This window comes from Callorhinus ursinus, unplaced genomic scaffold (assembly GCF_003265705.2).
Source record: "Callorhinus ursinus isolate GAN/ISIS: 27379988/994484 unplaced genomic scaffold, GSC_fseal_2.0 scaffold12, whole genome shotgun sequence".
Taxonomy (NCBI): domain Eukaryota; kingdom Metazoa; phylum Chordata; class Mammalia; order Carnivora; family Otariidae; genus Callorhinus; species Callorhinus ursinus.
In genome coordinates this window covers 75,896,630-75,908,663 of record NW_027397074.1, presented here as the reverse complement: position 1 = coordinate 75,908,663, position 12,034 = coordinate 75,896,630, and the positions used below count along the sequence as shown (strand labels likewise).

At 40.4% G+C, this 12,034-nt stretch overlaps 1 protein-coding gene across 1 annotated transcript in view; it reads right to left on the bottom strand.

Moving 5' to 3' along the window:
* Positions 1-8,333, bottom strand: part of AKR1D1 (aldo-keto reductase family 1 member D1) — a 43,049-nt gene extending 34,716 nt beyond the window's left edge. Inside the window, exon 1 of the mRNA XM_025854886.2 lies at positions 8,160-8,333. Coding sequence (XP_025710671.1) covers positions 8,160-8,252 — 93 coding nt within the window. The 5' untranslated portion in view covers positions 8,253-8,333. The remainder of the gene's footprint in view (positions 1-8,159) is intronic.
* Positions 8,334-12,034: the final 3,701 nt, after the last annotated feature.

Here is a 12,034-nt window from a genome sequence, read left to right as displayed (position 1 = left end):
GGTTAAGGGTGAAAGAAATCTAGAATGGGTAGTCCAGGAGGGAGATAAGTTGCAACTTGAATACAGCTTTAGTGGCAGGAGCTATTTCATCCTGTTAACCTACCCCTTTAAAAACTTTTCCAGGAGAGAGACCAAACAAAATTCTGGAAGAGCTTTTCGCAGGGGTGAACTTAGCATACAAAACCAGTAGGTTCAGTTGGCACCAGGGGTAAACCGTAGTGGCTGTCATGGTGTACCATAGGATAGAGGCACTCATTTGCTCAGCGGCCACCAGTGTTGGCTGCTGGTTACTCACATCTGATCCCCTCTATGAATGATACAGGGCATAACAGCCTGGCTCCCTCACCTCAACTTAGCACAACTCTAGCACCATTCCAGAGCTCCTTGTGGGACTAATGAGCAACTGGATCACAGTGCAATTCTCCACACTGAACAAACCTACTTTTCTTACTTCCCTAAAGGTCTGATTCCTGGGAGTACTCCCCACTAAGCCTCCTGCATGCAAATCTCGTTCTCAGAGGCTGTTCTCCAGAGTGGCCAACCTAAGACACTAGGGTAAAGAAGGATTTCTTAAGCTACAGAAGGACTAATCTAATGATACATTAAGAGTGATAAACGTGACCACATCAAAATCAAGAAACTCCATTCATCAAGACACCATTAAAAGTGTAAAAAGACAAATAGGAAGAGATATTTTCACATAGATATAACTGACAAAGGACTCATCCCAGATCTTTTACAAATCCACTATTGATAAGAAAAGAGAAATCCAGTAAAGAAAAATGCACAGAAGGCATAGTCACTTTGCAAAAGATATCAAAATGTTTAATAAAAATATGAAAAACTGGCCCATTTTATCTAGAATAAAGGAAATGGAAATTAAAGCACAATAAGAGATTATTCCACGCTTACTAGAACTGCATAAATTAAAAAGACGCCAAGTGTTGGTGAGAATGTGGAGCAGGGGTACTCTCATACATTGTTGGAAGGAGTACAAATTATATGAATACCTTGGAAATTATTTATATTGACATCATTTCCTAAAATTGAAGATACTGTACTGGATGGGAAAACAGTCCCGCTCCTATGTGTATGTCTTAGTGAAACTCATACATATGTACAATAAGACCTGTGTAGGACTTTGCAGCCAAACTGGAAGCAATTCAAATGCCCATCAATAGTAAAATGGTTACTGGCATGTTCTTATAATTAAGCAATCACAGAGCAATAAAAATGGTCAAAGACCATGATTAATTTACAACATTATATTTAGAAAAAGCAGCAGAAAAAATGCATCCAGTGTTTCTATTCACATAAAGTTCAATAATTGTATAGAAATGTATGTTAGAGTTGTATAACTCTTAGAAAAGAGCAAGAAAATCGTCACCATAAAATTAGAAGAGCAATCCCCTCTTGAGGGAGGAAGGCTTTCAGGTTGAGAAAGGCAGACACAGAGTTTCTGCGGTTTGGTATGTTCTAATTTTGGATCTTATAGCTAACAGATGTTCACTATAAAAGTATTCGTCCCTCCTTAAGTCCATTGTCTTTCAAAATTTTAACTGTTAAAAAAAGAAAAGAAGGTAGATCAAAAATAAGATGTAAGTGACTCAATAAGTTTCAAAGCCTTAGATTTGAAGAACTTGGGACTAAAGCCTCATTTTTGGCCTTGGATCGACCATCTGCTCTCCTTAGCCTAGATCCAATTGGTTGCCAGCTTTGTAGAGCTTCCCCCAATGATGTGTGGCCTTCAGCCAAGTTACTTCCTTCCTAGGCTCCAGCCAAATTAGTTTCCTCACAGCTATCAACTGCGTTCAAGTCTTTGTTCTTTTTTGCCTGTTTTATTTGTAGATGCCTTCTCACCTGATCTCTATGTGTTGTCTCTTCTCATTTTAATTCACTGTAACTTGGGCAGGTTAATATTTTTGAAAATAAACCTATGTTTTAGTCCCTGGTATTTTTTTTTTTTTACCCCCAACTGCCCTCCCTCCCCACACCATTTTTTTGCAGGTTGATGTGTAGCACTAATTGCTCCTGGAGTGGAATGGGGTATATATATACTGTTATTCCATATGTGTATATATATATATATATATATACACACACACACACACACACATATGGAAGGGGTGCAATATATATATATATTTATATATATAAAACAAAATGCAGAGGTCATTTCTTTGTGTTTGATTTTTAAAAGCCAAGGCTTCTGGAAAGAATTCAGGATAAATACTATACTAATAGTAAAAATAAACACCAACTGAATTCTTGACCTTCAGAATATTAACCCACAGAGCATTTTACAAAACTATAAATGAGTTGCTATTACTTAGAAATTAATAATTACTTATAATATTTTCTGAAAACTGTTAGAAAATCAGGCCATGCTGGACCCTGGCTTATGCTTACAATCGGCTGTAGTGGAGAAAGTTGCTATCCTTGGACTGGTCAGTGGGATCTCTGGTTCTGCTTATTCTTGCACTCATGCCCGCTATCAGAATGGGAAAGCAGGACAAAATGGAGAAATAGACTTAGCTCCCCAGGACACTTAATTGTGCTTCCTACCTGGTTCCTGGTCTTTTTAAGTAGAGGTTATAGAACCCACCATCACCTCTGACAAAGATTTTTTGCCTTTGCCTCATCCAACTTGAGCAAGAATCCTAATAAGTCAGTTTAGCAACAACCCCCCACCCTCCGTATCTGATCCCCCTCCCTGTCTAATCAGGTTCCTCATCTGCCACCATAGCCCAGGCGATGTCTAGTTGGCTAGCAGGAATCCCCCCTTATCCCTGATGTTTCCTCTCAGCAATTTTCCATCCACTGACCTTGGCTATAAATTCCCACTTGCCCATGCTGTATTCAGAGTGGGAGCTCAACCTCTCTGCCCCCCCCCGCCCCCCGCAAAATCCCAACACAGTGGTTCCTAGACCTATCACAACAGCACTTGCCCGTGAATAAAGTTCTCCTTATCATGCTTTAACAAGCGTCATTGCATTATTCTTTTCCCTTAATCTGCTGTCCCCATTGTATAATAAACATGCCTGGTATAAGAACAAGGTGAAACAAGGTTCCTTGGGTTGAGAGGAGGAGGGGGATTCGATGGGCATTGAGGAGAAAGCAAGGGATCTTTAAAGGATGGCAAAATCCTGAGGAGTCCTAAGCCTGGGCTCCCCAGCCCCTTCGAGCTCAGGGGCAGAATGGACTTGATGTTTCAGGCTCCCTCCTTGGTACTCACCAAAGGTTTGGACTTCACCTCTCTGTTGCCCCAGATACAAAGCCTTTGGCTCACTCTCCAGACTGTGAAAACTGCTTGCAGCTACAGAAATCTCAACGAGGACCACCCAGGAAGGAATATTGGATCATTTATCACCCCCAATTTACTTCTTAGACTACTCCTTCCCCATAACTTGATGTTTCTTGATCTACCTCATAACTGGATTTGCTCATTGCTACTTTAACTTTGAACCAGTGTTATCTCTCTTAAAGCACTTGAGCTTTTCCTTACATTTTAGTTATATGTGTCTCTTTTTCTGTTCTTGGTCACTCTACTTAAATCCCTTGTTTCTAGACCATTGTTTCAATCCCTGTGTTACCTAGAAAAATGCCCCGCATATGGTAGGCACACAATGAATATTTATCAAACTAAATTATCGCCCATTTTCCAAAATATTTACCATTGGTCCTGGATTTGTGTCATTTGCACATCTGGTAACATTCTTGAGTTTTACTTGCAGTTTTTGATAAATATGGGCTATTAACTCCATGGACTGATTGTTCATAAAAAGAGAATTGACTTCTGTCAAAACTGAAGAAAAGGAATAACACCGAAACTGTCACCTGTCAGAAATTCCCACATGGAGTTGTAGGGAAATCTGTTGGGAAGCTGTTATAGACTATTGCATCCCTGTATGAAAACATTTTGGGAAGCTTTCAAAAGGAAAAAAAGTCACCCGGATAATTTGCACGTGTCAGTTTTCATTAGTTATCATCAGGTGGGGTAATGCATAGAGTGTTTGGTGATACTAAGTCTTGGTTCCATTTCAAATTCCCTGAGTCCACAGGCATGAAACACCTTTATAAGAGATTTGGGCCCACTTAAGAGAAAGAAAAATCTTTGAAAGCCAGGAGAACCTGGGCTGGGGGCCCTCACACAGCTTCATAGTACTCTTCCTCCAAGTTGCTTTCCCAGTTCTTGTCTCCACATGCTCTGGTGGAATCTAAATGGGGCAGAGGTCAGAGGAGGTATTGTTAGCCTTTCTTACTTTGGCCTTTCATGCCTGCTCCCATCCTTCTCCCCCTGAAGATGTGCCTAGATCTTTCCCTGGCACTCTCCTTCTCTCTAACTTCTGTGTAAAAAGTGAACAGGATCCCAGGACAGATACTGACTGACATGACCACATACACAAAACGCAAATGAATTTCAGTTAAAGAGTTACCTCAGCCTGGCATTCACCTTCTACCCCTTGTTGTGGAGTGAAGATTTGAAAAGAATCTCAGGCATGCCAAGTAGAGAAGACTAAATTTTGGCATTAGATTTTGCCTTAAGGACTAAGACTGATTCTGAAGTTAAATCTAATTGAGGACTTTTATTTCATGGTGGCTGACTTGGGCACCGGTAGTTCTAGCCTCTGCCTCATCAGTCCTGAGAAGATGATAAAGGAGTTATCAGTTGCATAGCTTGGAATAGAAAGCCATGAATCTGCTTTATATGAGATACTCCATTCTTCCCACTCCTCATCTTCCTCTGCAGCCCGACAAACCTTCCAGATAAATGTGGTATATTTTTCTTTACATTAGAGTTTCTGATTTGTGAGACATACCCAATAATTCCATGTATTACTTTACAACTGGTAATATTTCTGATCACAAATGTAGTTGGTATATGCATGATCTTCATTTCTCATAGTATTCTTCTGTCATATTGTCTAATTGGTGTATGTCTTATCTTCTGAAGTGAATTATAACTCTTTTTTGGGGAAATAACACATGACTGATTTTGAATGTCTCTAACCTATAGCATTTAATATTACTAGATACATTGTAGGTACTTAATAGTACTTATTGTTAGGCACAGCACTTTGAGCCCAACTGAGTTTCATGATACACACACACACACACACACATTCTACATACTTTCAGGATTATATTCCTAGGTTCTTTCATAAATAGAAATACACATAGAAAGTCATAGAAATACACAGTTTCATTGACATTAGATATATTCTCAACAGGCAATAGAGTATAGGGATTAGAACATTGGATTTGGGGGGCATCTGGATGGCTCAGTCAGTTGAGCATCTACCTTCAGCTCAGTTCATGATGCCAGGGTCCTGGGAGAGAGCTCTGCTTGGGGCTTCCTGCTCCCCTGGGAGCCTGCTTCTCCCTCTCCTTCTGTCTGCCACCCCCCCCCCACCCCCCGCTTGTGCCCTCGCTTTTTCTCTTTTAAATTAAAAAAAAAAATCTTAAAAAAAAAAAAAAAAAGAACATTGGATCTGGACCCAAAGTACATTGGTTCAAATCCAAGCTCTGTTCCCTAGCATTGTAAGTTTGGGACAATTTTTTTATCTCTCTATACTTCAGTTTTATCATCTACAAATGGGTTTAAATGGTATATCTTTCATAATGTCTTGAGGATTAAATTAGAAAATACCTGTAATGTGAAGCACTTAAAGGAGTTCCTGGCACATGTCAAGTGTCCCCAAAATGTTAGCTGTTATTATCGTATCTATTTACATCTCCCTAGCCTCTGATGCTCACAAACATAGAGATCCCCTTTTATAAACTAATTAATTTGAAAGCATCAGCTGAATACCCATTACATACTAGATACTATCCTGGAAATACAGAACTGAACAAGACATTCTCTTTCATAATGAATTTCACAGTCTTGTGGGGCAGATTACAGAGAAACAAGGATTATAATACAGTGTGATAGCTACAGTGGAGTCAAGTAAAAGGGACCATGTGAACATGCAAGAGGGGCAAGTTGTGGTGGCTGGAGGGATGGGATTCTAAGGAGCTGTGTCCTTGGGCTGAGTCTTGAAGGTTGAGTAGAAGTTGGCTAACTGAACAAACCAAGGGAAAGGGTGTTCCAGGTAGAAGGCAGCATGTTTACAAGCATGGAGATGGGAGAGTTGTTCAAGGAACTTAGGCAGTTATGTTTCACACACAGAGGGAAAAGTGGAAGAGTGGTGGTAGATTCTGCTGGACAGATGGGTCTTGACTGAACCTTGAAAGCTCAGTGTGCAAGGTAAGGAATGTGGACTCTACCCTATAATTGATAGAGAGCCACTGAAAAAATTAAGCACAGGAGTGACATGATCAGATTTGGGTCCGAGGAAGATCCTGACAGCCCCAGTTTGGATCATTAATTGGAAGGGACAAAATTGGAAGAATAGCTTAACAATAAATTAAGAGCCTAAACTAAGGCAGTGACAAAGGAGATAAAGAGGAGGGTGTGAATTGAAAGCCTCTTTTTGAGATAAATTGAGCAGCGATCATTTGGATATAATGTGGACAAGGGAAGATATGAGGAAGAGGGCAGAATGAAGGAATATACTCAGACTTCTGGCTTGGAGGGCTCAGAATGGTAGTGTTATTTGCTAGGAGGAGAAGTATTTTGGGGGGTGGGGGAAGGGGAAATGGATAGTGTAGTTTTGTCATACTGAGTAAGATGTGTCTGTGGAAGACAGGGTACATACTTGACTGTCCAACAGAATTATCCAAAGAGCTTGTTAAATGCAGCCTCTACACCTAAAGATCCAGATTCAGGAGACCAGAGGTGAGGTCTAAGGATCTGTATTTTTTTAAAAAATCCCCAAGTGGTTCTGATGTAGCCAGTCCACAGTTGTATGGGGATATGTAACAAAACAAAAACAAAAACAAACAAACAAAAAAGGAAACAGAGATTTAGGTGTCTCTGCATGGATGTGGTTGGAGCCAAGACTGTGAATGAGGTCATAGACAGACAATGGGCAAAGTAAGAAGAGGAAGGGGCCAATGACTCAGACCCTTGTAATTGTTCTAACAGTGATTTTCCTTTGCGTTATCAAAAACAAGGGGACCGGGCAGTTGCAGTGGAATGTGGGATTGTGCTACGAGAGTTAACTACTCTTGGCTTATTTTTCTTTTTTCTGCCTTCCATTCTTTATGCTGCCCCAGAGTTATCTCATGATGCTTTTCCTCTGTTTCCAAACCACACAATTCCTCCTTTTATACAGAGTGAAGTTCCAACTCCTTGGCATGGTATTCAAGATGCTTTATGATCTAGTCTCAACCTGCATTTCCAGAGCCAGCTGCTGTTGCCTCCACCACTAATTCCTTATGCCAGCCACTGTGGGCTTGGCCTCTGCCGGACAGATCATTTATCCTTGTGCCTCTATACTTCCCCTTTGCCCCCAAAATCCTGCCTCAGCTTTCCCTCTCTGCCTTCTAACTCACAGTTAGCTTTCCAAAGGTCATTCCTATGCAATCACACAAATCTGCTAGCATTTCTACACATACCACTGTTTATTCTGGTAATCAGCATTAAATTTGAATTACAATGAGGAAAGCAGAAAGATATTTTTCTTATAAGTAGAAACTGTGTTTAAATGGAAACCCACTCAGTCTTGAAGGTCAAATTTAATTATTCCCTTGTCTGTGTTTTCAGAGAGATGGTTTATAGTTCTAGGATAGCATTTACTCTTAACTTCATTGTTCTACGATTAGCTATTAAAGAGTCTGTTTCCTCTATTTGATTTTTAATCCCTAGACAGTACAGACACTGTTCTTTTCATATTTAAGCTTCTATAGTCGAGTGCTTCATACCTGGGCGGTTTTTATGAAATGTTTGTTAGACTGAATTGGAAATTCTCAAATATAAGTTTAAAAACCCACAAGTAGTAAACTCAGTTCATTCTAATAATCCGCATTCAGCTAAATTTCAGGAAAGGAAGAAGAAAGGTCCCATCTTCTAATCCAAGATCATTTTCAATTATAAACTGATATAGTTTAAACCTCTGGCTCAGTACTCAGGATGCCAAATAGTACTCCTTGGAGATTACTTTCATTAGTATAAAAAGTAAGTCAGTGAAATCCACTCAAAATGAATGAAAGATTATGCTCTAGGAAAGTTTCAAAAACATTAAAATGAAAGAGAAAGAGAGAGAGAAATTTACCAGTTTAGGTTCTGAGTAGGTCCCAAGACCGATGATAGGAATGCTGTTTCCATCACTTAGAGGAATGCGGTGGTTTGTAGTGCTGAGGTACATCCTGGAGAGAGTCTGGGTTTTCAGTTTTTAGGAGTGATTCTGGATGCCTCTAGAGAAGCCTTTTTGAAAAGATCTTCTAGGGCCCCGTTAATCAAAGAAACGAGAGCCAGGGGAGGAGCAGTGGGAGGGAAGAGATTAGCAGATGTATTTCTCAACCTGTTTTTTTCCAGGTTGTTTTGAAAAGCCTGAGCTTGTCCTTTGAACTTTATCAGAGGCCTGTAAATAACATAACCCATTGAGAGCTGTTGCTTAGTTCTCTATAAAGAAAAGAGGAAAAACCCAAAAAGAAACAAATCTAGCTGGCTTCTACCAGTTAGGATGCTTTCATTGGCAAGTAACTGGCTGATCTCAAATTCTCTTGAATTATAAAGGACATTTATTGGTTCATACTTCTGAAAGCTTCGACATAAGGGCTAGCTTCAGGTGAGAATACAACAGTTTCCCAGGACTTGCTTGGGGATTCTGATGCAGCAGAACTGAGAAGAGGTCTGGGATTTTATTACCTTGTTAAGTTTGGAAAATACTGGGTCAGAGGAACAAGTGATGTGGCCTGGAACCAGTTTCTTACCTTCCAGTACATGTGTCTGCCTCCTCACTCTCTCAGCAGACTGGCTTGACCCTTATGGTTAAAGGATGGTGACCAGTCCTTGGAGTGACATGGTTCCAGATACAAACTCAACAAAAAAGAGATTTTTATTTACTCCACTGCTCACACAGCAACCTAGAAATGGTCTTTTTGGTCTCCACTGCCGTTCTTGCTTCATGGATGCATCACTAAGCCAGTCATGATGGTCAAAGCAGAAACAAAAGATTGATCACCTGCAGACAACTAGAAGCCATGTCTAGATTTAGAGTTGGGGTTAATCTCATCTGGGCAGAATCTGGAGGTTGTTAAGGAAAAAGAAAGAAGTAGTGGGTAGAGAAACAACTAACAAATGTTGATTATAATATTCCTCCAAAGGATTGTGCTGTGTATAAAATGTGAGCTTTGGACCTGGTGATCTCAAAGAAAACTGTGTTCAGGTTGGTGAAAGTTTGCGGAAGTTTGCCTATAATTAACTTGCCGTCTCTCTGGGACTGTATTCTTGTTTACATACACATGATCAGCCAGTAGATACAATGATTTAAAGTAGGTTTGGGCAGCGTGGAACATGGGCAATAGTAGTCTTCAACATTGTTTGTAAATCAATCCAACAAATACTTATTGTACACTTTGTGTGCTAAGATGTTGGCTAGTATATGTTTCTCCATTTTTATTATTATTGAATTTTTTGATGTTTAGCTCAATGAACTTATTGGATATTTGGATTCATAATTTTCATTTAATTTGGGAGGTTTGGGGGGCATTATTTCTTCAAACACTCTTTTAGTTTCTTCCTCTGGGACTCCTGTTATGTATATGTTGGTACTTGACAGTGTCACATAGGTGTCTTAAGTTTGGTTTATTTACTTCTTCATTCTTTTCTCTTTTTTCTTCTTAAACTGGATGATCTCAATGGATCTATCTTCAAGTTCCCTAATTCTTCCGTGGGCTCGAATCTACAGTTGAAACCCCCCAGTTAATTTTCATTTCAATTATTGTACTTTTAATCTCCAGGATTTCTGTTTCGTTCATTTTTACAGTTTCTGTCTCTTTACTGATGTTCTGTATCTGGTGAGATGGTGTTTTCCTGGTTCCTTTAGTTCTTTCGCTGTGACTTCCTTTAGCTCTTTGAGCATATTTAAGGGAGTCGATTTCATGTCTTTGTCTAGTAAGTCCAATGCCCCAGAGTCCTCATGGACACTTGTAATTTCCTTTTTTTCCCTGTGAATGAGCCACATTTTCTTATTCCTTTGCATGCTTTGTAATTTTTTGGTTGAAAACTGGAGATTTTGAATATTACAGTGTGACAGTTCTGGAAATCAGATATTCCCACCTCCTCGGGGTTTATTGCTGCTGCTTGTTTGTGGGTTGTTATTATTTCCTTTTTTACTGACTTCTCTAAACTATTTTTGGCAAGTCTGTGAAAGCTATGTTCAGCTAACTTAGCAGTCATGGTCACTTGGTGTTTTGACAGTTTCCTTCAATGCTTGGAGCAAAAAAAAAAAAAAATTCTCTTAGTCTTTGCAGATTGGCTTCTTCGGGGCACCAGTTTAATGCTTATCCACATTGTTTACAATGCTGCCTTAGTCTTTGCTTCCAGCTTGCATGGAGCCTGAAGGTCAGTCAGAGATAAAAGCTGAGGGTCTTCTCAGGCCTTTTTGACCACATGCCTAGCCCTGATAGTATGTGTGGCCTTCTTGATTAAAGTGCCCCCACCCCCCACCATCACATATTTCCTTTCCCAATTTCTTCTTTCCCAGGCTTTTCAGTCTGTTGATTGTCCCAACTAACCCCAGGCTGCCAGAGCCAAAATTTCTTTCTTTTTCTTTAAGTTTATTTATTTAAGTCATCTCTATACCCATCGTGGGGCTTGAACTCATGATCCCAAGGTCAAGATCTGCCCACTCCACTGACTGAGCCAGCCAGGTGCCCCTAAAATTTCTGTCTTTAAATGCACACAACAAAAGCCTCCTGGGCAGCTACCTTTGTCCTAGGAGTGCTTCGAGTCAGGCAAAATAAAAGCAAACACTTACATATTCCCTCACGGAGCCACCAGACAGGCTGGGACTCACAATGACAATTCTTTGAGAGTAACTTCTCCATCGCTTCCTGTGCCACTAGCATCCTGTACCAGGAGTGCTGGCTTAGTCCTCATGGCTGCCATGGATCAGGGCTGTGGGGGATGTTCAGTGGGCCGTTTGAACCACCATAGCCCTCTCTCTTTCTGCAAAGTGGCAGCTTCTTTCTTCACTAAGCTTACCCCTGGTTGTTTTAAGTTCTTGACTAGACTCCAAAGTTCTGCAAAAAATGAGGCTGACACTTTTGACAGCTCATTAGTTGTTTTTTTTTTTTTTTAATAAAAAGACAGAACCCTGGAGTTCCCTACTCTGCTACTTTCCTCTTTTCATTTTTTTAAATTTTTTTTACTTTTTTTTTAAAGATTTTATTTATTTATTTGACAGAGAGAGACACAGCGAGAGAGGGAACATAAGCAGGGGGAGTGGGAGAGGGAGAAGCAGGCTTCCCATGAGCAGGGAGCCCGATGTGGGGCTCGATCCCAGGACCCTGGGATCATAATCTGAGCTGAAGGCAGACGCTTAATGACTGAGCCACCCAGGCACCCCTCATTTTTTTTAAAGATTTATTTATTTATTTGGGGGGGCAGAGGAAGAGAGAAAGAGAGAGAGAGAATTTTAGGCAGGCTCCACCCCCAGCGTGGTGCCCGACATGGGGCTCCATCTCATGACCCTGAGATCATCACCTGAGCTGAAACCAAGAGTCAGACACTTAACCAGCCGAGCCACCCAGGCGCCCCTCCTCTTTTCATTTTTAAAAATATTTTTTATTTCTGTTTGAGGTTGGATTATTTCTATTGACTTATATTCAGGTTCACTAACTCTTCCCTCTGTCTTTTTCCCTCCATTCTGCTACTGAGTCCATCCAGTGAGTTCTTTTTTCTTAGATAGACTTTATTTTTTAGGGAAGTTTTAGGTTCACAGCAGATATGAGCAGTAAGTACAGAAGGGTCCCATCCGCTGCCCTGACTTTTCCCACTATCAACATCCCCCACAAGAGTGGTACATTTGTTACAAATGAGGTACCTGTTTGACATTACTATCCACCAAAGTCCATAGTTTCCATTAGGGTTCAGTGTTCCTTTATGGATTTTGAAAGATGTATAATGTCATGTATCCACCAT